This window comes from Epinephelus fuscoguttatus, linkage group LG7 (genome assembly GCF_011397635.1).
Source record: "Epinephelus fuscoguttatus linkage group LG7, E.fuscoguttatus.final_Chr_v1".
NCBI classification, from domain to species: domain Eukaryota; kingdom Metazoa; phylum Chordata; class Actinopteri; order Perciformes; family Serranidae; genus Epinephelus; species Epinephelus fuscoguttatus.
Genome location: NC_064758.1, coordinates 37,099,281 through 37,122,110, shown reverse-complemented (window position 1 = coordinate 37,122,110; position 22,830 = coordinate 37,099,281). Strand labels below are relative to the sequence as shown.

The window sequence follows — 22,830 nt, the reverse complement described above, 5'->3', positions numbered from 1 at the left end:
AATTTTATCTCTGATATTCTTTCCCCAACCCCAACCAATCCTGCTCCTGTTGCATAAACCAACCCAAGCAACAAGGACTAGCCAAGCAGAGAGTTGATCTTCTTGCGGGCGCTGTTTATAAGTGTGTAAGTCCTATCGCCTGATGTAAAGCTCTGGGTAGCCCTGCACTCACATGATCAACTTCTCCGTATTTATCAGACTGAATATTTACAGAAGAAGGGAAAGATATCTGTCGGCTGTGATTGGTTGGTTGGTAACCTGACTCCTGTCTGACTGCTGAGCGTGGCCACTTCCTGTGTCTGTCCCTTTCAAATTAAATTCCCACATGGTCCAGTCATATAGGTTTTGATTTGTTTTGACGAGGTGCAGCTCCTAGTAGAGTTTCACCTTTTTTTTTTTTTTAATTTTCTGCAACTAAGCAACCAATGAAATCTTGCCAACTAATGACTTTAGTCAGTGTGGATTGAAAACATCAATCAGCGACATATTCTCCTCCTGGTGCGCAATGTGAAAGAAGAGTGTTGAGCGACACTTTTTTTCTGTCAAAAATATGTTATGTCTCTCAAACGACACTTATTAAACGTGTCGAGTGCCGAACCATAAATCAGGCTTTAGTTAAACATTTTGGACACTCATATTCTCAATGGCATTAATTTCTTGAGCATGGTGATTGGCTGTTTCAAAAAAGACTCAGAATGCTGCTCATTCCTGTGCACTGTTTTAAACTGAACACATTCTACATCATCTGTAACATTTAAAAATACACTTCACATACTGTCAGCAGTGTGTGCTGAGTCTGAACTGCTTCAGCCGACATGAAAGTCTGGAAATTCTGTCTCTTCTTTTTCCTCCTCCTGAGTTCAACGCTCGGAGAGGACACAGGTGAGAGCGAATGTTCCTACAGCAGGTGCAGTTACATCAGCAGCCTGCATGCTGTAAGACTTCAACTGAAGGAACTCAGAGTGAGGCTGAATTTGCTGATTTCTCTGTTCTCTTTTGTGAAATGTTGATTATTCGGTTTCTATTCTAAGCAGCTGAGGAGGGCTATATGACAGTTTCACGCCACACACGCAGCACTTGCTAATTGAAAGCACAAGCATGCTGCAGAAATGTTGTGAAGTGTCAGCAGTACACTTCATTAACTGGAGTTTACAGTGTACTGTGTGGTCATGCCTTCGTGTTACGGTTTAGTACAAGCCGTCTGACTCTTCGTTTGTCTGTTTGCTAAACTGGTGTTCTTCCTACAGTTATTACATCTTATTGTAATCAGTGTGTGCTGTGGCTGTGTAGTTGCAGAGGACATCAGTGTCCATCAGCTGGAGCGTTTAGTGGAGTTGCTGACGTCTACGGAGTGTGAGGACCTTCTGTTGGCCCTCTCTCACCCAGAGGAGAACATCTTCCAGCACGTTGAACGCCTCTCATCAGAAAAAAATCAACTAGATGTTAAGCCTCGAGCCAAGAGAGACACCTCCTCTGCTACGGGTTAGTACACCATCATCATGTGAAACCTGAGACCTTTGGCACTTTAGACCACAGAAATCATGAGGCAGGAAGGGAAAGAGCACTAGAATATCATAATCAAGTAAAAGTCTCATTACAGTGGAGAATTCTTGAATAAAAGTAAAACTACTTGTGTAAAAATGTCCTCAGATTAAATTTATAAGTCGCTCTTTTAAATGAACTCTGGGTTGATTTACATTTTTAAAAAGGGGGGACAGAATATGATGATGTAATATGATAGCACTAGTAAATTAAAGAACACCTTTATGCTACATAATAAAATACATCAGCTAGCATGTCAGCTATACACGAGTGGAACATCACCAGGTGTGAACCACGCCAGCAATCACTTATGACCGAACACCAATAAATTCCCTTTCTGCAGACGGATATTGCAACCTGTGCATACAACTGACTGTGACTTAACACAAACCCAAGGCACTCCGCACTTGTTTAAACTGAATGCCACTAGTAATAAAAATGCTTACTGCGCCTTTTTATTGTTGCCAGGCAACCACCCCATCAACTCCTTACCATAACCTTCTTGTGTAATCAATCTACTGTGTATTTATTTATTTCACAGTAATTAGTAGCTAGTTCCTAAAATGTTGAGGCAGAGGGGACTTCCTGTAGCTCTGGTTGAGGGTGAGCAGATAGTTTGTTGGGCACAGGGAAACAGAGATCTGTGTGGGTACATGAGACCCTAAAAAACAGGGTGGATCATGGGGAGTACCACCAGTTGGTCCAGGAGCTTTGCATCGAGGTTGGCGGTTTCAAATACTGCACTTATTTACCTCAGTGCCTGCTGTTCGCTATCGAGATCATTGTAACTGGTTTGTAAAGTCGTATAGCTCTGAGTATCCAGCAAAAGCTACCACCAGTTTCTCCTCCATTGTTTACCAACTGTAAACTTGTTGTCGTGACCACCACAGAAGGCCCACAGCCTCTCATATCATCCAGTTAGACAATGGGGAAAACATTCAAGATGATGTGGAGTGTTTTTCTGCCCTGAGTTGAAGTTTTTTCAACTCAAGGAGTTCAGAGGGCTCTGGCAAAAATGGCAGGTGCCTAAAGCGCAGAAACATGAGGTGCATAGCAACGCAAGAGCCGTTATAATTCTGATTACAAAACTGTTCCTAAAACTCTTTCTGGGTGATCGGGGCCTTAAGCTACATAGATTAGAAAAACCTGCCCCTGCAGAATAAAACATCACCAAGACGGCCAACTCAGAGATGTAAAGACAATATAAACTTGACAACAGCCCACAAACACACACGTTAAATTAAAAGAGAGCCTGCACAGTGTTTTCACACTGCGTATAATTCAACAAGTTTATTTGTGCACTCCCCTGTCTGAACATCAGTCTGAGTCTTGCGCACCACAAAGTCCCAAACCAATCACAAGAGCAAATGTTGGCAGTGAATGTTTCTGCAAACCACGTACATTTTGTAAGGGATATATTGAAACTTTATATGTCATTAATGCTGTGGTGATTATTTGGCTAGGTTAAGGCACAAAAACACCTATCATTGGAAAAAGATCATGTTTTGGCTTAATATGACTGGCTTTGGTTGCGTATTCCCAGCTGAGAATGCAGCCATGTCTGGATGAAAAAGAACCACTTTTCATGGCACTACCCACATTGGAAAAACTGCGACGGGTCACTAAAATATACCCATGTTTGTTGGCTTAATAGCTGCTGGAAACACAGCAATGACTCCAAACAACAGTTGTTTGTTGGTCTTGAACAGTGGTCTGCAGCTGGACAGGCGTCTCACGTAAGTGTCACTCCATCCACCACAACCTCCTCCTCTGCATAGCTTTAGAAACGCTGGTATGATTCATATGAAATGTACAAATGCAACATATTCATGGTTTGCAGAAAATCACAATGCCAACATTTCCCTCTGGAGACTGGGCTGGAAATCCTCCACAATCTGCTCTAGCTTCAAACTCTCAGCTTGTTCATTCTAAATGAAAGAATATAACCAGTCCACTCAGCCTCTCCGTCCCACTGCGCCCCTCAAACTCGAAAAGTATTGAGCTGAATGACGTTTTGTAGTTACAGTTGTGACTGTCACAAATATCAGAAAGACCTCACACACCTCACTGAATGTATACATTCTACAGCATCAGCTGGCGGATCCACAATGAATGAATACGCATTTAGTATTTTAGCTAGACCCAACATGCACCTGTTGTTCACTCAGTATTGTAAGTGTGTTTGATTGGTGTCACTTACAGTAGCATGCTTGCCAGATGTGACCTTTTTTTTAAACCAATATCAGGTAATAGTGCTCATCTGAAAGGCTGAGCATTGTGTGTAAGATTTAGGAGAAATGTATGGGCAGAAGTGGAAGATAATATTCACAACTACGTTTTCATCAGTTTATAATCACCTGAAAATAATAACTGTGTTTTTCATAACCTTAGGGTGCTGTTTGGTTCGCTTCAATCCAACTCAAGTTTGTTTGCCCCCTAAGTGTGGTTCGTTTGGGCAGGTGTGAACACAGCAATCACACTCAGGTGTGCCACAAAACAACCGGCCCGAGACCTTCTTGAAGAGGTGGTCTCAGTCCGGTTACAAATGAACTCTGGTGCGGTTCGTTTGTGGTGAGAACGTGTTCCGACCTGGATGTGAACCAACTGCAGTCACATGACACATTGTTTGGGTTAAACATGAGCATGTTACAGTCCTGGAGGATTATTAATGTGCACCTCCTCCTGTACTGCCTTAATATGCACATTCAGCACATCCAATGCATCAAAACATTGTTTTCTAGTTGGAGCCGCGCCTCGTTTTCAAACTGTATGGTTTGACTAAAATGAACAATGACAGCAATATAGTCCACGATGAGCAGCGCTAAAATCAACCTGCGTAGTTGTCCCTCCATTGTGACATTAGAAAGCGTCACATTTATCTTGCAAGTGTACTCTTCTTCAACGTTTGCTTTACTTCCTGGATTTTTCCCACATGGAAATTCTGACCAATCAAGACTAGCTTTCTCGGGCAAGGCATTTGATCTGGTCCACTTGTAAATGCTTGTAAATAAGTCCCTGATTCAGACCAAAGCAAGACAACTCTAGGTCTGAGAGCACCCTTAGAACGAGCCACTTACATCTACAGTGCAGGAGTTCACCACGTTTCTACGGTAACCCAGAACGAACAAACCAAACACTGACTCTAGATAGGGCCATTCGCTTCTTGTTTTTGCGTCAGCCACTGTAGTTCTCTATGGAGTTAAATTTGTGTCTTTATTACATGCGAGAAAATAAATGATGTGAGAGAAAATAAAATATTTGAAAGAAAACGTTTACACACTGATAACAAAAAATAATAATATTTGAGACTAAAAAAAGTTTTGAGAGAAAGTATTTTGTCAAAGAATATAAAAAAAATTTGAGATTTAAAAAATGATTTCCGAGGAAAAAAAAAAAACTCTCAAAATATTATTTTTTTGCTATCAGTGTGAAAACATTTTCTCTCTCTCTAAAAAAAATTGTGTCTATCAAAACATTTTTCTTCTCTCTCTCAAAACCTAAGTCTTTGCTCTCGTGTCAGGATTTTGCTTTCACTGTGAAAATAATGTCATGTGCGGGGCCACGTTCCTATTGGCCAGTCTCAATCGAATTGACAGCTGGGTGAGGATCGTCTTGGGAGCCGAATTCAACTGAATCATTCATCTGTGTCATCATCTTACCCAAACATTGGAGTTTCCTATCCCAAATAACACAGTGCATCTGTGCCGGTGAATCGACCATGGTGGATGAATGATTCAGTTGAATTCGAAAAATTGAAAAATTTGAAAAAAGTTTTGAGAGAAACAATTTTTTTGAGAGAAAATGTTTTCACACTGATAGCAACAAAATAATATTTGAGAGTAAAAAAAGTTGTTTTTTTCTCGGAAATCATTTTTTAAATCTCAAATTATTTTTTTTATATTCTATGACAAAATACTTTATCTCAAAACTTTTTTTAGTCTCAAATGTTATTATTTTTTGCTATCAGTGTGAAAACTTTTCTCTCAAATATTTTGTTTTCTCTCAAACATTTTTTTTCTCTCATCATGTATTTTCTCGCATGTAATAAAGACACAAATCTAACTCCACAGTTCTCCTGCACTCTTGGCACACCGTGAAAGTTTCAGTCGGTTGCGATCTGCAACCTCACCAGTAAATGCCACTAAATCCTAATCACTAGAGAGAGTACTGAAATGGGATACTTAAAGAATAATAATTAAAATTACCCTTACTTGGGTAAAATTTCTCCAAAGTGTAAAAGTAGGTCAGTTAAAATACACTGAGTAAACATTACTGTTACTTTTTAAAGGTTTTAGTACAAAACTTCCTCTTTGAGAGGAAACGTTTTAATGAAATGATCATATTTTTGTTAAGATATACTTGATTGTCTAACTCACAAGTCTCATATTTGCTTCAGCTGAAACCTGTCCTTTAAGAGTTGGATGCTATTGGCTGTAATACGGTAGAAGTGAAGTCCACCCTGAGATCTGTCTGTTTCTCACACGTCCAGCTCAGCTTGGGGAGTTTCTGGCAGCAAGCTGGCTGTCAGAGACCTGCCTGTCTGAGAGGGCCATATGTTTTGTGTTTACTAGATGGTGAGGCTCAGTGTCGGACGGCCCTGACAGACTGGCTGCTGAGGTACGGCGAGCAGACTTACTACGACAGGCTTTCTCGCGCCTTGCAGCACATCGGCCGAACGGACATCGCCATTGGTGAGAAAGAACTGTAGACAGGACGAACACATGTGACTTCTGTGGCAATGAATAATTTATTTCTAAATAGAAAAACAAATCTGTCTGGTGCCACTTAGGTAATGGGTTTCAATTAAAATAGTTCACTTTTTCTGTGCAGTAGAGTCTCAGCACGTCCCTCAACAAAAAGAAATTGGAACAAAGCCTCATTCGGGTACAAGTCGGTGTATTTTCAAAACTGGTTTATTTCGGTCAAGAAGGCCTCCTCAAGACTTTAACAACAGTGTGTAATTGCTTCATTACTTTGAGATTTGTTTTAATTGGAACTTCAAAAGTGGCATATTTTGCACACTGCCAGTCTCTGGCATGTGTTGCAGTCCAGTGTGCACACAACTCCACAGCCGAGTGGCATTGGATAGAAGGAGGTGTAAATGATCTGACAGAGGACTCAGTGGAGCTGACACCAGCCACGGAACAAACCATCTGCTCCTTTCATCAGCAGCTTTGGAGTAAAAAAAAAAAAAAAAAACAAGGAGAGGATGGGAAGAGATGAGTTATAAGACATGAGGGGGGGCAGTGGTGGCTTTGATGGAAAAAGACTGTAGATGCAGAATGCAGCAATTATTGTACACTTGATTGCAGTTCTGAAGAGATCTACTCATACGTAGAAACTTGAGTGGTTCATTTTGTTTTATTCTGAACCGAAGGACGCAGTTGCTCTCCTGCCAGAACTAATTATGTTCGGGGCGAGAAAACAACAATTAAATTCGAATGTACACTCTTTTATAGGATGAGACGCAGTGAGCATTTGAAGTGACAAGAGAAATAGTGGCCCTGTGCTTCTTTTTTTTTTTTTATTTACAGAAGTGGGGAAGAACATCAACCAGGACAAACTCTTGAGCCTGAAACGCTACGTTGAAGACTACCACAAATATGTCAGCTCCTTAAACTCACCACCAGCACAATCTGACACAAAGGACCGGCAGCATGGAAACCGGAGGGTCAGGAAAAGACAAGGTAATTTATCCTAAAGCTTGAAGGAGTCACATTAGTTTGGTATATCAACATGATCATCACTACTTGTCACATTCTGCCGCTTGGGCTAAAAGCTCCTGGCGTCATTTTAGTAACACTGGGCGCAGCCTTTTGTGTTGTGTCTTGACACAGAAGGGGTTGGAAAGGCAGCGGTATGTCGTTAAAGAACAACTTCAAGTGGCACAGCCATGGCCGCACTACTTGGTCATGGTTAGAAAAAGATTGCAGTGATATGAAGGCAGCTGGAATGGCAGCAGTGTGTCACTAAAAACTACCCGGCTTTGAGTGGCATGATTGCAGCAGAAGAGGGGATCGGGGTTAGGTTTAGGCAACATAACTACTTGGTTATGGGGTTAGGAAAAGATTGCAGATGTTGTTAAAAAGCATACAGCTTAAGTGGCATAACCATGGCTGGAAAGGCAGCAGTGCCCTCCTGAAAAAGTGGAGTGAATGCAGTTAGCGGTGAAAGGTAGCGGTGCGTCATTAAAAAGCACCCAGCTTCAAGTGACACAGTCGCGGCAGTAAGAGGGGGTCTGGGGTAAGGTTAAGGCAACAAAACTACTTGGTTATGGTTGGCAAAAGATCGCAAATGTTGCTAAAAAACACCTGGCTTTGATTGGCACAACCGTGGCAGGAATGGCAGCAGAGTGTCAATAAAAACCGTGTGGCGTTGAATGGCATGAACATGACAGTAAGAGGAGGTCTGTGGTTAGGATTAGACAACAAAAGTACTTGGTTATGGTTAGGAAAAGACTGCCGATATTGCTAAAAAGCACCCGGCTTTGAGCGGCACACCTGCTGCTGGAAAGGCAGCGGTACGTCAACAAATGCACCCAGCTTCAAGTAGCACAGCTGCAGCAGTAAGAGGAAGCCGGCGGTTGGGATTAGCCAACAAAAGTACTTGTTATGGTAAGCAAAAGATTGCAGATGTTGCTAAAAACCACCTGGCTTTTAGTGGTATGAGCATGGCAGTGAGAGGGGGTTCTGGGGTAAGGTTTACGCAACAGAACTACTTGGTTATGCTTAGGAAAAGATGCCGGATGTCCCACAACCATGGCACAACCATGGCTGGAATGGCAGTGGTGGTGTCGCTAAAAAGCACCCAGCTTTGAGTGGCATGAACACGACAGACAGAGGGGGCCTGGGGTTAGGTTTAGGCAACCAAACTACGTGGTTGTGGTTTGCAAAAAATCACAGATGATGCTAAAAAGCACCCGGCTTTGAGTGGCACAGTTGAGGCTGGAAAGGCAGAGGTGTGTCACTAAAAACCAGTCGGCTTTGAGACGCATGAACGTGGCAGAGGGGTCAGGGGTTAGGTTTACAATTTGGTTATGGTAAGGAAAAGACTGTGAATGTCGCTAAGAAGCACCTGGCTTTAAGTGGCACATCCACCACAACCGATGGTGTTGTCTGTTGGTCTCGAAACTGTTCTCCTGGGTCAAAGTCCAGTGTTTGTTTGACCCATCCATCTCCTCTCCCACCAACCCAGAGCAGACTTATACACTCTTTTAAGTTTGTATGTTGCGTCTCACACAGACACTGAACAGTTCCCCCCATTGTCACTATAATGAGACCGGAGACACCGCCCAAGCAGCGTACTTTGACACCCTGGGAATGAGACTAGTCTGGACACACTAAAAAATAGAATTAGTGATGGAGAACTGACTCTTAACATGTCTGAGCCCAAAAATCTCCGGCTATTGATGTCAAGAGGAGATTTCTGGGTTATCCCTCTGGAGACTGTCTGAATGACAAATGATATAATGTTCCACTGAACCCTGAATCTATTAAGTGTTTAGATGAGATGGCGGATTAGATTTGGTGGCCGTGGGCATGCTTCCAACTCATTACTTCTCAACATCAACACTCTCACCATACGAGGAGTATTTCCCAGGATGGCTAAAAATTCAAAAATGTAATTATCACCTGTCCATTTTTTCTGTTCTCTCCCGTGTGCTTCATTCAAGTTAAAACTTGACTAAATGCTCCCAGAGTCCTTTGAGATGTGTTAAGTGTATCTGTCCTGTTTGTGCTCCGTGTGTGTGTGTGTGTGTGTTAGTCAGGGATCTTTCATGGCGTGACCTGGATCTGATTGTGGAGCGGGCCCCTGTCGCGCCGTACCAGAGGGGGCCTTTGGATGTAGCTCTGCCCCTCTTATATGGCATCCTGCTGGGCTTCGGAGGTACCTTGCTCGCAGGCGTCTCTATACTTCTCATCATCATACGCATCTCCAGTAGAACCCAGCAGAGCCGTCACCCCAGGGTCACTGGCAGAAAGCTCATGGTTGGAGATGTGATGTTTGAAAATGTAGCGTCTGGGAGATTAGACACTGCAAAACAGGCAGCTTAGGGGTTTAAATCTTTCTAGGAAGCCTTACAAATAATGTCGGTATCACGCCCAACATTTAATACACGTACATCTGGTGTACATACATAAATAAAGGCAGAGTAGATCATTTTGTTCTCTTTCTATTTGTTTTCAGATGTCTCTTTTATGGAAGATTTAAAATGCCAAAATCTCCCAATCTCTTTGTCCACAACGACGAGCAGAGCCAACACGGAAGCTCAATATCGATTCCACCATACCACATCTAATTATGACAAATATGACAAGAATAATGCCGTTTCAGATAAAGTAATTATCCATGCTGTGTATTGCGAGACTGGTAAGCATTATTGTCTTGCCAGTGGGTAGATGACTAGTGGTGTGACAGATGCGCTGGAACCCAGCCCTCACACCAAAGGTTGTTCCGGTGTTACTGTGATAGTGATGCCACTTTCCATTTCCCCTCCAAGTGACGGCAACGTGCCCGTCTGGCATCGAAGAACAACTAATTATCCAGCCTGGCGCCTGCTTCCCCCGGAGCCTGCCGATACCTCCACAGGCAATCCAAAAAGACTAATAACAATGACAATGCTAGCAGACAATGGAGCACTCTTGGTTGTGATGGCAGCTTCTGGCGGGTGACAGAAGCCAAATAGAAAACACAGAGCTATATTTCTTTTCTGAACGTGTGAAGTAGCGAGGATTGTGAGCAAGCTGAAATAACTTGATATGTGAGATGCTGCAGCGAATGGGGTCCAGAAACTGGCATCAGAAAGCAAACAGAATACAAATGTCCATATTAGAGGATCCAAATTAACTCTAACATGTGCGGGCTTTAATTAAGAAAATCATTTGCTCACAACGAGGCTATTCTCACATACTCTGCTGAGTATGTTTCATAATAGCAAGACAGCAAACACGCTCATGGCACCGGGGTACTTTCTAGCTTCTTGTTCACCGTTTCTTGCGCTATCCCTACTTTCTTCTTCGTAATTGAACTAATTACTTCATTATACAAATCTGGCCTAATGTGCTTCAGGAGGCAGACAGCTTGGATTAACAGTGGCACTAAGCAGCAATTACAGACAATTAGTTCATAAATCAACATTTAAACAAATTACAGTGCCAAGCAGACGTGTATGAGCAGCGCTCTGAAAGGCCAAAAGGGCATCATGGATTTGAGGCTCGACTTATGAGCTTCAAATATCTGACACATATTGCATGTTGTTTTTCTACATTAATAGTCCTGTGGTGTATTTGTTTTTCATTATTAAACAGTTTCAGGTGCTACACAAATACTGTGAAAGTATCAGAAATGCACACACTCCACATTCAGATACTGTGCCTTTAAACGAGCCATCAAGACCTTCATCAAGTTGTAATGTCACAACTAATCAGTGCAGACCAAATCATGTTTGTTTACGTTTGTTCACTGACTGTGAAATTCTGATACTGATGTTTTTTGTTGTTGTCTATTTTGTTTTTGTTGGGTTTTTTTTTATTCCCCCTTTTGTGCCACGGAAGCAAAGAAATCTTCATTATAAACATAACTGAACTGTTTTAAAGTCATTAAGCCCTTCATTACACTGCCTTTGAATAAGCAGAAATTCAATCATACACATTAATGAAACAACCTTTAAAATGACCTTCTTTCACATGAAAAACATTTTAATAACTGCTTCAAAAGCCGTTTTACTATACATACATAATATATTATAATCATCTCTTTAATTTCTTTTCATATTGGTGTGGGAAAAAAATCAACAAATTTCTCCTTCAAACACTGTTTTTATTCAAGTTCCTCGCCGAAACACACATCATGAGAACATTATAATTTACCTTCACCCAATACTCATTCTTATCAAAGAGAGCTTAAACGCATCATGCACTATAACTCAGTGCAACCTCCGTCAGCAGTTAGTTGCTGCTGCCAGCTGCTAACAGCTAACATTAACCAGCTCTCCGCCTGCCGACGTCAACACGGAATTGCTGTTCACAATGTAACATTATCAGGGAGACAATAGGGTGCTCACAGCGGCACTATGATACTGAATTTACTGCGTCCTTTTGTTCTGATGGCGTTAGTCTCGAGGCCTGCACAAAACTGATGTGACACAACAGAAAAACATTGGCCACTGCTATTGGTGAATGTCATCTTATTGCTGATGGGCTGATGGCAGTCAAAAGGGCGAGTATCATCCAATACCAAACTTAATTAAGTTAATTAAATTAATTTACATAGCACTATTCAGCAATAAGGGCAGCACAGTGGTTTGGTGGTTAGTACTGTTGCCTCACAGCAAGAAGGTTCCAGGTTTGAACCCTCTGGCTAGCTGGGGCCCCTCTTTTTGGAGTTTGCATGTTCTCCCCGTGTCCCACAGTCCAAAGACATGCAGGTTAAGTTAACTGGAGAGTCTTAGAGCCTGTTTAGACCTGGAATTAACATGTGTATCGGTGATCCAAATACAAGTCAAGATACATCACTGTTCACACTTATGCCTATCACACGTCTCCAGCTGATCCCTTGTTTTCACATTTCAATACTGCCCCATGCTCAGTTATTACAACCACACTTTTGCGAGCTGCTCTGTAGCATGCTCGTTGTTGGCGGTTAGTTAGCAGTTGTGTCAGTACAGCTTGAGATACCTCTGTCAGCAGAAGTCAACACATCTCCTTCCACAGGGCAAAACGATGGATGGTCACGCAACACTTCACCCAACTTGACATAAAATGGTTATAGAGCTTTTGGTGCACCGTCGACAAAGAAACCACCACATCCTACATTAATGATGCAGTCCTTGTAAGAGACGCATCAGGATGTGTTAGTGTTTATACTACCAAAGATAGGTGGTCAAATGCGTCCCAGACCACCTCAGCAAGTGGTTTGAACAATATGATCACAATGCATCTTTGGTGGTCGTTTAGACTTGTATTTAGCGTTATCCATTTGTGATCACATCACCCAAACAGGCTCTAAACTGCCCTTAGAAGTCAATGTGAGCATGAACGTTGCCTCTCTCTATGTGTCAGCCCTGTGATAGTCTGTCGACCTGACCACGATGTACCCTGCCTTTCACATAACATCAGCTGCGATATGCTCCAGCCCCCCTACGACCTTGTACCATGATAAGCAGTTACGGAAAGCTAACGAATGAATGAATTTCCACAACAACACAATTCAAAGTGCTCTACACAAAACAGTGAAATTATTGGGACATGCAAAAGTGAAAGGACATTTTAATGCCATTAGAAGCTTAATTCAGGAGCTAGAAAACAGAAAATAAAAACAAGCTGAAAGACATGGATAAAATACAAAAATAAAAGTTACAGTGCAGGGTAAGAAATGAATAAGTATTTGATTTAATAAGAGACTTTGGCAGAGAGAAGAGTCTTCAGCCTTGACTTAAAAAAACTGAGAGATGCAGTGGACCTGCAGTTGTCTGGGAGTTTGGTGGGGCATAAAAACTAAACGCTGCTTTTCCATGTTTAGTTTTGACTCTAGGGACACAAAGCAGACCTGCCCTAGAAAACCTGGGAGGTCTGGATGGTTTATAATGTGACAGAAGGTCAGAGAAGTATTTGTGCCTTTAACCATTCAGTGCTTTTTAAGCCAACAGTTGTATTTTGAGATCGATTCTCTGACAGACAGGACAGTGTGAGGAAAATAAAGTGGGTTTTTGAACATTAAAGCATGTGAAAATGTTCTGGTAGGAACCCAAAATACAAATATGAACCTGAACATGAGCAGGACTTGGTGTCTTTAATATTATATGCACTTTTTGAATCAATACCCAAATGCTAAAACCAATGCAAACTACCTGATTTAAATTTATATATATTTAAGATGTAAAGCAAAACCTGTCACATACAGTGATGACATTTTCCCACCATGTGTCTTGAGGACAACATTGTGTTTCACCTTCATTACCAAGCTTCCCAGGTGGCGACAGCAGAACTCCTCACAACAAAACTTCCTCTGTCCTTCAGTTTTCCCCTGCTGGCTGTTAGGATCCCGCAGGTGCTGACTATGACAGGTTCACCTGCTGCGAGCTCACCTGTATTTCTGTAACCAGTGGAGAGGAAAGCCAGAGTATTGTATGCCTGAATGACTCACAGAAACAACATGCCACATGGGGCATGCATCATGGTTGTGACACTCCTTAGCATAGCCAAGGTCTCACCGGGAAGCTGCTCTTAGTGGATGAAGAAAACCATAAAGCACCTCAAGCCTGTTGAGGCACACTGCATAACTTTAGAAATATACAGCACAGCGCACAATTTCATATTCTATAGAGCGGAGCGCGATCATGTGATTGTCAACCCGGCCCTTTAAGATGCATTTCATTTACAGGGCACTGAAAATGAACACCCGAATAAGCCAACGTTCATTTCAAGCCATTCTCATGCAAAGGGATGAAGCAATCACAGACGTCATGGATGAATAGAGAAGGAATCTGACATGAAATTGACATTTACAGCCAAGGCGAAGCCAAAGTGTGAGGGTACGGTTTCCAGGCATATCCATTCTCATGTAAAGTAGGGCTTTTTCTTTTTTAGTCCGCTGGTTTCTCTGGGTTATTTAATAGTTTGTGGAGCAGCAGCTTATCAAACCGGATTGTCTGAGGAGGGCACATCTGTCTCTTGTCATCGGCTCAGCTCAGCAGAAGGAGTCAAGTGTTTGTCTGGATGAAAATGTAGATGGACGGGATGTGATGCGTGCCAAGGGGACGCTCAGACAGAGAGGCTGTGTCCTTGATGTGCTGAGGCTGAGCGTTCTGCACCAGGGCCTCTGGGGTGTGCTTAGTGTCACTAAAGGCTTTAACTTCCCCCTCCCTCCATTTGCATCTTCATTCATCTACAGGGCCACTGAGGTGCCGCAGTCCCCACTCAACCATCACTCTCCCTTTGCTCAATATATATGGATCACAGGAAACAAGATCACAACAGCAGCTCTTTTACAGTCATACTTTTTTTTCCTCTTCTTTAAATCGCCTCAGCTCCAGCTCTCACAACTTTGTCTTTCATAGTTTCCTTGGGGGAAATCTGAGACTTCTTCAAAGTTTTTGCTGCTGATCAGAGGAGAGCGGCTTTGTGGGTTTACAGATAAAGCCACAGTGCCATCCTGTGGTCACAACCAGTCATTACAGCAGACCAATCAACACCATGAGTGTAATTTTTTTGTATTTATATAGTTTTATGAGCTGTTTTAAATGACTGCAATAAACCTGAGAGTAGAAAATATTGTAAACAGTAATACATTGTTATATCACAATGAGACACTGAGCAGTTAAAGTCACTATGATCATTTCTGCTATTATCCAACTACTTGAGTATATTGAGTGAGCAACATCATTTACTTCTATACAGATATTTTCTAGACTGACATATACTGGATATTGTTTTTATTGCTTTACTTCTAAGAACAGCTGTGGGCAGTTACACCATAAGGATGTGCAGTTGTTAAATGTGAGAGAGAGGTGAGGAGATGCTCATAATGTGGCGCAGTTAGACAGCTGTTTTTAGAGAGCAAGGCACACTGAATCACCAAGCAGTGCTGTTGGGAAAGTGCTTCATCAGCCAAAACATTTTAAAAGGCCAAAGCTGTGGGTGTAATGTCTTGGGTACTTGCGTGCATGTAGATGTGCAACAAAAAGAAATTTCAATTGCAAATTTCCCTCTTGGAACATCGAAAAAAGTGATGTCTGGATGTTTCTACCACATGGCGTAAAGCACATTGTGTTAAAGTTTAAAGGTCTTATGCAGGCCGCTTTCACAGAGAAAAAAAAAAAAACGACCATATGGGTGGAGCTTATTACCAGTCCCTTCACGATTTCACGGGCTGGTTTTGTGATTGCTTCTCTAAAAACTTGTGGTGCATGCTGCAATGTTTAAAGGTGTTTTTTTGTGATGAAATCGGACAGGAGGGCATTGCTGAGGGACCGTGAGGCTCTCTACCTGCTCTCTCTGCCTGTATAGCATGAGCTAACACAGCTCAGCGTGATCATCTCTAATTTTATTTTTCCTCTTGGGCAGAAGCCTGACAGCAGCAGTTAACATCCAACACTGAGCCATTAATGCTGACACAAAAACATCTCGACTCAGTTGTTAAACCTCTTTAATAACCGTTTGGTAACATTAGCTGTGTGATGCTAACAGTTAGCCCTGTCACTGTGTGTGCACGCTCCTGTCAGAGGCACAGAGCTGTAGTCCCACAGCAGGTAGTCTCATGGTAAACAGAGAGACAGAGAGGGGCTCAGTGAATCAATATGCCATGTGCAGCTCTGCAATGAAGATGAAGAGATTTTACCCACTTTAAATGGTGAAATTCGCTGAAAAGTTGCAGTGAATTTGCGGGGATTGGCTGAATTTGCGTTAACAGTTGCGATCGTAGCATCATGACATCCTGGAGGGACTGTATCACAACCCACATTTACCTTTGTTGTAAGGTGGCGCCCTCTCGTGGCCATAGTATTTATCACAGGAGCAGAAGAGGAAGTGAGGTGACGTGTAAAAAGTGGCAAAGTCCTTCTAATCTTGTATAAAGATGGAAGACATCCCTAAAGGGTGGGAGGGTGTTGGTGGATGTGTCAACAAGCACAGAACTTTCACCCAGGAGACCGGTGTTCATGGCCTTAAGTCAACATTGACTTCCTTTAAGAGTAATGCAGCAGAGTATGCTAGTAGCTGTAGCATACTACGCTAGTGACGTATGTGACGAGACATGTGAGGAGATGTATGTGACAAAACGTATGTGACGAGATGTATGCGATGTTACGTATGCAACCTTAGGTATGTGATGAAAAGCATGCGACGTCTACCACGAAACATATGAGATGTTACGTTAATAACAAAAGTACTTATTTAAAGCCGAACTATGATGTTTTTCCTAAACCTAACCACAAAGTTTTATAGTGTAACGATGACCATTTCATAACCATTGAAGATGTGTTAAAAAATGCATCAATTGAGACGGTAATACATACCATTTCAGGGTAGTTCGTTTATTTGTTTTGACAGTCAGTTGAAATCAACCAAGTTGGTCATTTAGGTACGAGAGACCATTGTCTAGTCTGTAGTATTTAGTGTTATCTAGTAGTGAGGTTGCAAAAACTTCTCCCATATGTGCCAAACATGTAGGAGAACTACAGTAGCCAATGTTAAAAAAAGGTAAATGGCCCTATCTAGAGTCAGTGTTTGGTTTGTCCGTTCTTGGCTACGGTAGAAACAGCACAGCAGACTCTGTGAGAAAGAACCCGCTCGGTATGTAGATATAAATGTCTTATTCGAAGGTAACAAGAACATAATTCTTATTTTCAGGTGATTATAAACTAATGAAAACATAATTATGAACACTATTCCATTTTTGCCAATATATCCCCCTAAATCCAACACACTGGACCTTCAAGCATCTAAGTACTGCAATGTTAGCTTCAAAACAGAAACAGGTAATTATAAAATGATCAATATTATGTTTCATAATATCATGACACTCTGTTCAAAGTCCAGCCAATCGGCTTTGTGTCAATCTTCATGCATCAACGAATTAATTGAGCTCTAATTTAAAAGAGTTAATAAATCACCACCACAGTGAAATTCCCCAGATGAAAGGTGAGTCATGATAGAGAGGTAAACAAAAGCAGCAAAGGGCTTTGGATAATGGCTGCCTGGCTCGTCTGTTTATTGAGATAAAAGCAGAGATTTCTCCTCTGAGCTTCAGACAGGTGTGTTTCCTCTGCAGACAGAGGCACCCAAGGGACACTCGACGAGAGAGCAAATCAAACTGGCCTAAACCACAATTTTAGAGAAAAACACTGCAATTCAAACACCCCAAGTTTTCTCTTCCCCGTCTTTACCTTATTTTCAGTTTGTAAGTGTTGTGTTTTGAAATTAATGAGTATCATATGGAGAACTGTATGAGGCGCTTTCATGTAGAGCACGCTGGAAAGCTCATTTGCAAATGTTTGCGTTAATGATTCTGATATATTTAGGCAGCTGAGGCAGGGGGCAATTTCCCTAATGCTTGTGTGGTTAATGGTCTCTGCCTGCTCTGCTCTGACAGACGTTTGTAGATACTCAGACACGGCTTGTCTTTGTCCCTAAAGTCTGATTCAAGTGTCAGCTGAGCCACGCTGATGACAGTTCAATTCTTCAAGCCTGACTTTAATTCAGTATGCCAAGAAGTGAAGTGAAACTGATGGTTGTTGTAGACTTTCCAAGAAGTCCTTTACACTGGTCTAAGCATCTCGTCAGACAACCCTGTCTCCTATAAATATATATTTACTTACAGAGTGCTGTGCTTGAACCCACATATTCACAGCATTATTGACATCCTGTCAGTGCCAATTGAGACTTGAGAAAAACCCAAGCAGCATGAAATGTCAAGTCCCACCTGTAATGATCATTCAGTACACACATTTACATCTCAATGGATCAGTTTAAAGGGACAGTTCGCCACAAAACCAAAAAAACATACTCTCCCCTTACCTGTATTGTCTATCTAGATTTTTTTGGTGTGAGTTCCCGAATGTTGGAGATATCAGCCATAGAGATGTCTGCCCTCTCCCCAAAATAATGGCTACACAGGATAATCAACGGGCCTTGTTGTGAGCAGTTTCATATAGGAAGAAGCCATCTACGCCGAACTGGAACAGCCATCGTTAAACAGAGGAGGTGACCTAAGACACCACTTAATATCCACCTACACTGCAGTCCTGGGATCCCTCCCCAGACAACTTTACACCCATTCTCACCTGGAGCCAAGCTACACTTGCCAAACATATCACCATGCAGAACAAAGTGTGTCTACTGCTAGCTCACCTAGCATCACTGAGCTAGCTAATGTTACAGCTCCGCTGAGGAGAACACCATTAATGTTTACGTCTCACGCTGTTATGAGCCTCCTGTTCATGAGTAGATGCATTCTTCCTTCTGCACAGTGATATGGTTGGTGGGTGTAGTTTGATGAAAAGAAAATAGTTCCTACATGCTACATGCTTGAGTAAGCAGGTCATGATTTCTGGAAAGAGACATTGTTGTTGAGTTTTTCAAATTTGTTTTTTGGCACTTTGAGCACCACAAAGCTGAGTGTCATCTAGTTCCAATACACTGGAGAGAAGGCAGACATCTCTTCAGCCGATATCTCCAACACTCATTAAGTCACACCAAAACAATCAAGACTGATAAGCAGCACTACAGGTAAGAGGAAGAATATGTGTTTGTGATTTTGTGGTGAACTGTCCCTTTAAGCTACAGCTATCAGGAGCTCTAGTTCGCCACATTGCATCAAAGCTTCTCCTCTTTCATGTCCTTCTTGGCCTGTGTGTTTATCATGCGAGAGTCTCAAAATTAATGAAGTAATTGTGCACAAGCTATCAAATTATGATTGTGTAATAACACTCACAACACCCCTGATGACATGTTGCAAAGCATCATGTGGCTTCCTCCCATGCTGTAGTGTTCTAATGAGTTCCCTTAGCGTTGCACCACACTGCGTTGTTTTGCATTGTCTTGTCTAATTTCCCCGCTGATACTGAACGGCTCAGTAAGGAGCTGGTATCTGTAGTCATCACACTGCGGTTTTTATCTAATAAGAAGAGAGGAGAGCAAACAGTACCTGCCGCTCGGTTTAATGAGTTGATGGGCTGATAAAACACCTCACTGATGGCACTCACTTGCATATCTGTCCAACACGATAGCTGCAAATCTATCCTTGTCTCGATGGCATGTTCAGAAGGAAGGTCAAATTTGTTTATCTTTCTAAAAGCTTTATCTTCTTGTGCCAGTCTCCATTTATATGATACTGTTTATGAAATTCAAATTAATTCCTTCCTTTCACACAAAACAGACATTAAAAATATAAAAATCTTGGAGCTTCTCTGCAGCCTGGATTTCAAACGCTGTTATCATTTCATAAAGGTCAATGTCTTTTGAAATAATTAACAGATGTGATTAGTTTTAATGCAATAATGTTACCATGAAATGAAAGAACTCATTACAACTACGAGCAGCAAAAGAGGAAAACAAAAATGGCGAGCAGGTTGAGCAGTATTTTCTATCAGACATGGGGTTGTGGCTTAATTTAACTATAAATAATTAACCATCCTCCAGTCAGAGACGCAGACTCAATAATTTTATGCCTTAATTAATCACCAGAGAATGTTCCATTGTTGGTGCATTTAATTGCCGTTGAACTACTGGAATGAGACAATGCACTACATTAATTAATACCAGCTATCAGTGGTCAGATTTGCCCTCAGCAACTTTGTAAACAAACCCTGTCTAAAGACAATTTGCTGACATCGAACAATCAAGATTTATGATTCCCCGCCTGCAAACTGGTTTGTTAATTAAGCCAAATACATCCCCCACACATAGGTCTGTAAAATGCATATGCAAAGCACTAAATGCTATCGCTTGATCAATGTCAAAAAGCCATTATTTAAATTTCCAGGAATGGTTCCGGTTGCTCCGTCATCCTCGTTCCCTCACATGGCCTTCGCAGCCCATTTAAGCAAGTCTTTTAATAAAATTTGGCTCCCCAGCTCTTTATTAAAGCGTTCCAAATTTAAATCTTGACTCTGAAAGGTCAGAGCTGAATATTTTCTCAGGGACAGCCCTTCATAAAAGCTGGGGAGCGCTAAATGACAAGGTCCCATGACTCAACGAGGAGATACCCTCTGACACCATGCAATTAGTTTCAATAGTATGAAACCAGTGGGCATGTAAACAAATTTAATACATAAATCTCTCCTTCTCAAATTTCTAAAAGGGACCTTGTTAATTAAACTATCATGGTCAGTGAATGTGCAAGGGGTGTAAAATTAATTTTTATGTGAACTTGCAATTACAGGGATTGAGAAGCTAGTCCATTATAACAGTATCTCGTCTGAAAAAGGATTTAGCTAGAAGCATTTCACGATTCAGTGTAATCATCATTTGACCTCCAGAAAAAAATAGGGTTTTTCTTTCCACCTATAGCTTTACTGATAAGGGCCAATTATATGGCACAACATCAAGAAGGTCAAATTAAAGGGCCTACAGTAAATTTAGATAACGAAAAAATATTAAAGGCAATACACTGTGACTTTAAATGTAATGAGAGAAGGGAGAGATTAAAAACAACAACAACAAAAAAAGGTGCCCGGCACTGATGGGTGGATGTATTTTAGATATGAGCTGGCAATTAAAGGGCGCTTGTTTTTACTGAGCTATCACTGCCTTTCCTGCTGGTACAGTGCCACAAAAAATGGCTGTTTTTTACAGAAACATTGTTGCGTTTCCTGCCAAGATAGTGCCAGGAAAAGCGCTTGTTTTTTACCAAGGCATCGCTGCCTTTCCTGCCGGGCTAGTGCCTAGAAATATGGCTAGTTTTTTTCCAAGGCATCGCTGCATTTCCTGCCAAATGGTGCCATGAAAAGCAGCTGTTTTTTTTTTTTTTTTACCAGGACATCGCTATTCCTGTCGGGATAGCGCCACAAGAAGAGGTTGTTTTTTACCAAGACATTGCTGCATTTCCTGCGGGGATAGTGCCACACATCACTATTCCTGCTAACATAATGCCAGGAAAAGCGACTTTTCTTTACCAAGGCATTGCTGCATTTCCTGCCAAGATAATATCAGAAAAAGAAAAAAAGAGAGTACTGTCACAAAAAGTGGCTGTTTTTTTACTAAGGCATTGCTGCATTTCCTGTCAGGATTGAGCCATGCAAAGCAGTTGTTTTTAACTGAGACATTGCAGCATTCCTGCCAGGATAATATCACAAAAAGAGGGTACTGTAAGCCAACACACGATCTTTTGCCTAAACCTAAGCAAACATTGTACAGTGTTGATGAGACATAAAAAGGCATAGTAACATAATGTAACGTATCCCTGGTTTGCAGACATATAATGGCAACATTTATCCTAGGGATTGGGATGCACAAGAATGCACTGAGGCAGATGCAGCTGTGGGCATCTGTTTCTTGGGTGCTTAGGTGCATTGCTGTGTGGCACATAACTGTACATAAAGAATACATAACAATTACCTGTGTGGAATTAGTATGTACTATGCAAGTGGGGCACTTGTGTTTATTTACAGCTGGGACATCTTGGGGTGTCTCTTCTTGTAAGTTCAAACATTTAAAGACAAGAAAGCCAGGACAGAGAGACATAATGGCTCATAACCACGAGACAAACGATGGTCAAAATAATCCTTTCAATCTGAATATTTCTCTCATTCAAATTAATTAAATCAGGCCCAAGCAGCAAAGGACTTCTACAGACAGTCTCAAAACAATGAGGGAGAAAAGAAAGGAAGGGATGAGCATCAGTTGATGAAATTAAACACACACACACATACGCACACACATTAAGTGATGAGAGACTTTCCCAGAGCTCCAAATTAAAGCTGATGGCCATAGAAACCTTGTAATCACTTGTGGTGCCAATTTGCTGCAGAGAAAAAGGAGAGCAGAGGAGCAGATGTGTGCCAGAATACCTTAGGATGATTTCTTAATAGCTTCATAAATCCATTCATGCATCACAGGCGTACCAACACTACTGTCAGCCTGCTGCGAGGCTCGGCGCCACATGCCTTTAAGCACCTGCTACACAAACACCAGTTAGCTGGCCCACATATTTCTCTTTGTTACGGTCACCCTGCCGATGCAACTGGCAACAATTAGAAGTTATTTTGGTTGTTGGAGCTTTACTATGCCTGATGGAAAATGATGGAGACTGTGGTTCTTAATAGAGTTTGCAAGACAACAAAGTCGTGAAAGTGCTGATGCCGTGTATTTCTCCTTTCATTCGTGTTTAGCCCTTCTCAGTGTCTTGCCTCCACAGGGACTTAGCCAGGCTGCTCAGCTGGCTATACCTCACAGCTGTGGCCATGCACACTCTCAGTTAATTACAGGACCACTTCTGTATGACTGCGCAGTCAGCAGGTTCACTCCGCAGTTATTGTGAGGGGTGGGCGAACTAAGCCTCGGAGTTCCACTCATTATCTGCTCAGCGCTCACTTGTTACTGGGGTCTGCTGCGCTGGTGTATGCCACCCCCTGTCAGTAGAGTCAGGTACTGATTACTGATTGCATATTTTCTTTATACATAAAAGTGCTTATATGTTGTACCTATATTGGTTAGATTTTATGGTTGATTATTTATTACCTCTTATATCCGTGCCTTTGTAAATATGTGTGAAGTTTTAGGGTGCACCATTAGATGATGACGTATTTGCAAGTTTGTTCTGGCTGCAAAAAGACAATAACGCTCTTGAATC

At 41.8% G+C, this 22,830-nt stretch overlaps 1 protein-coding gene across 1 annotated transcript; it reads left to right on the top strand.

The window, feature by feature from the left end:
• The first annotated feature begins 812 nt into the window (after window positions 1–812).
• Window positions 813–9,625, top strand: LOC125891189 (transmembrane and death domain protein 1-like). Its single transcript, XM_049580234.1, has 5 exons — window positions 813–882; window positions 1,291–1,482; window positions 6,114–6,233; window positions 7,077–7,229; window positions 9,307–9,625. The coding sequence occupies exons 1-5, from the start codon at window positions 816–818 to the stop codon at window positions 9,594–9,596; spliced, it is 822 nt and encodes a 273-aa protein (XP_049436191.1). The 5' UTR covers window positions 813–815; the 3' UTR covers window positions 9,597–9,625.
• Window positions 9,626–22,830: the final 13,205 nt, after the last annotated feature.

Excerpts from the sequence above, each read along its gene's own strand:
- LOC125891189 (XM_049580234.1), top strand. The coding sequence starts at position 816 with ATGAAAGTCTGGAAATTCTGTCTCTTCTTTTTCCTCCTCCTGAGTTCA. Across the intron at positions 883-1,290 it reads AACGCTCGGAGAGGACACAG|TTGCAGAGGACATCAGTGTC; the intron begins GTGAGAGCGAAT and ends GTGGCTGTGTAG. Across the intron at positions 7,230-9,306 it reads GAGGGTCAGGAAAAGACAAG|TCAGGGATCTTTCATGGCGT; the intron begins GTAATTTATCCT and ends TGTGTGTGTTAG.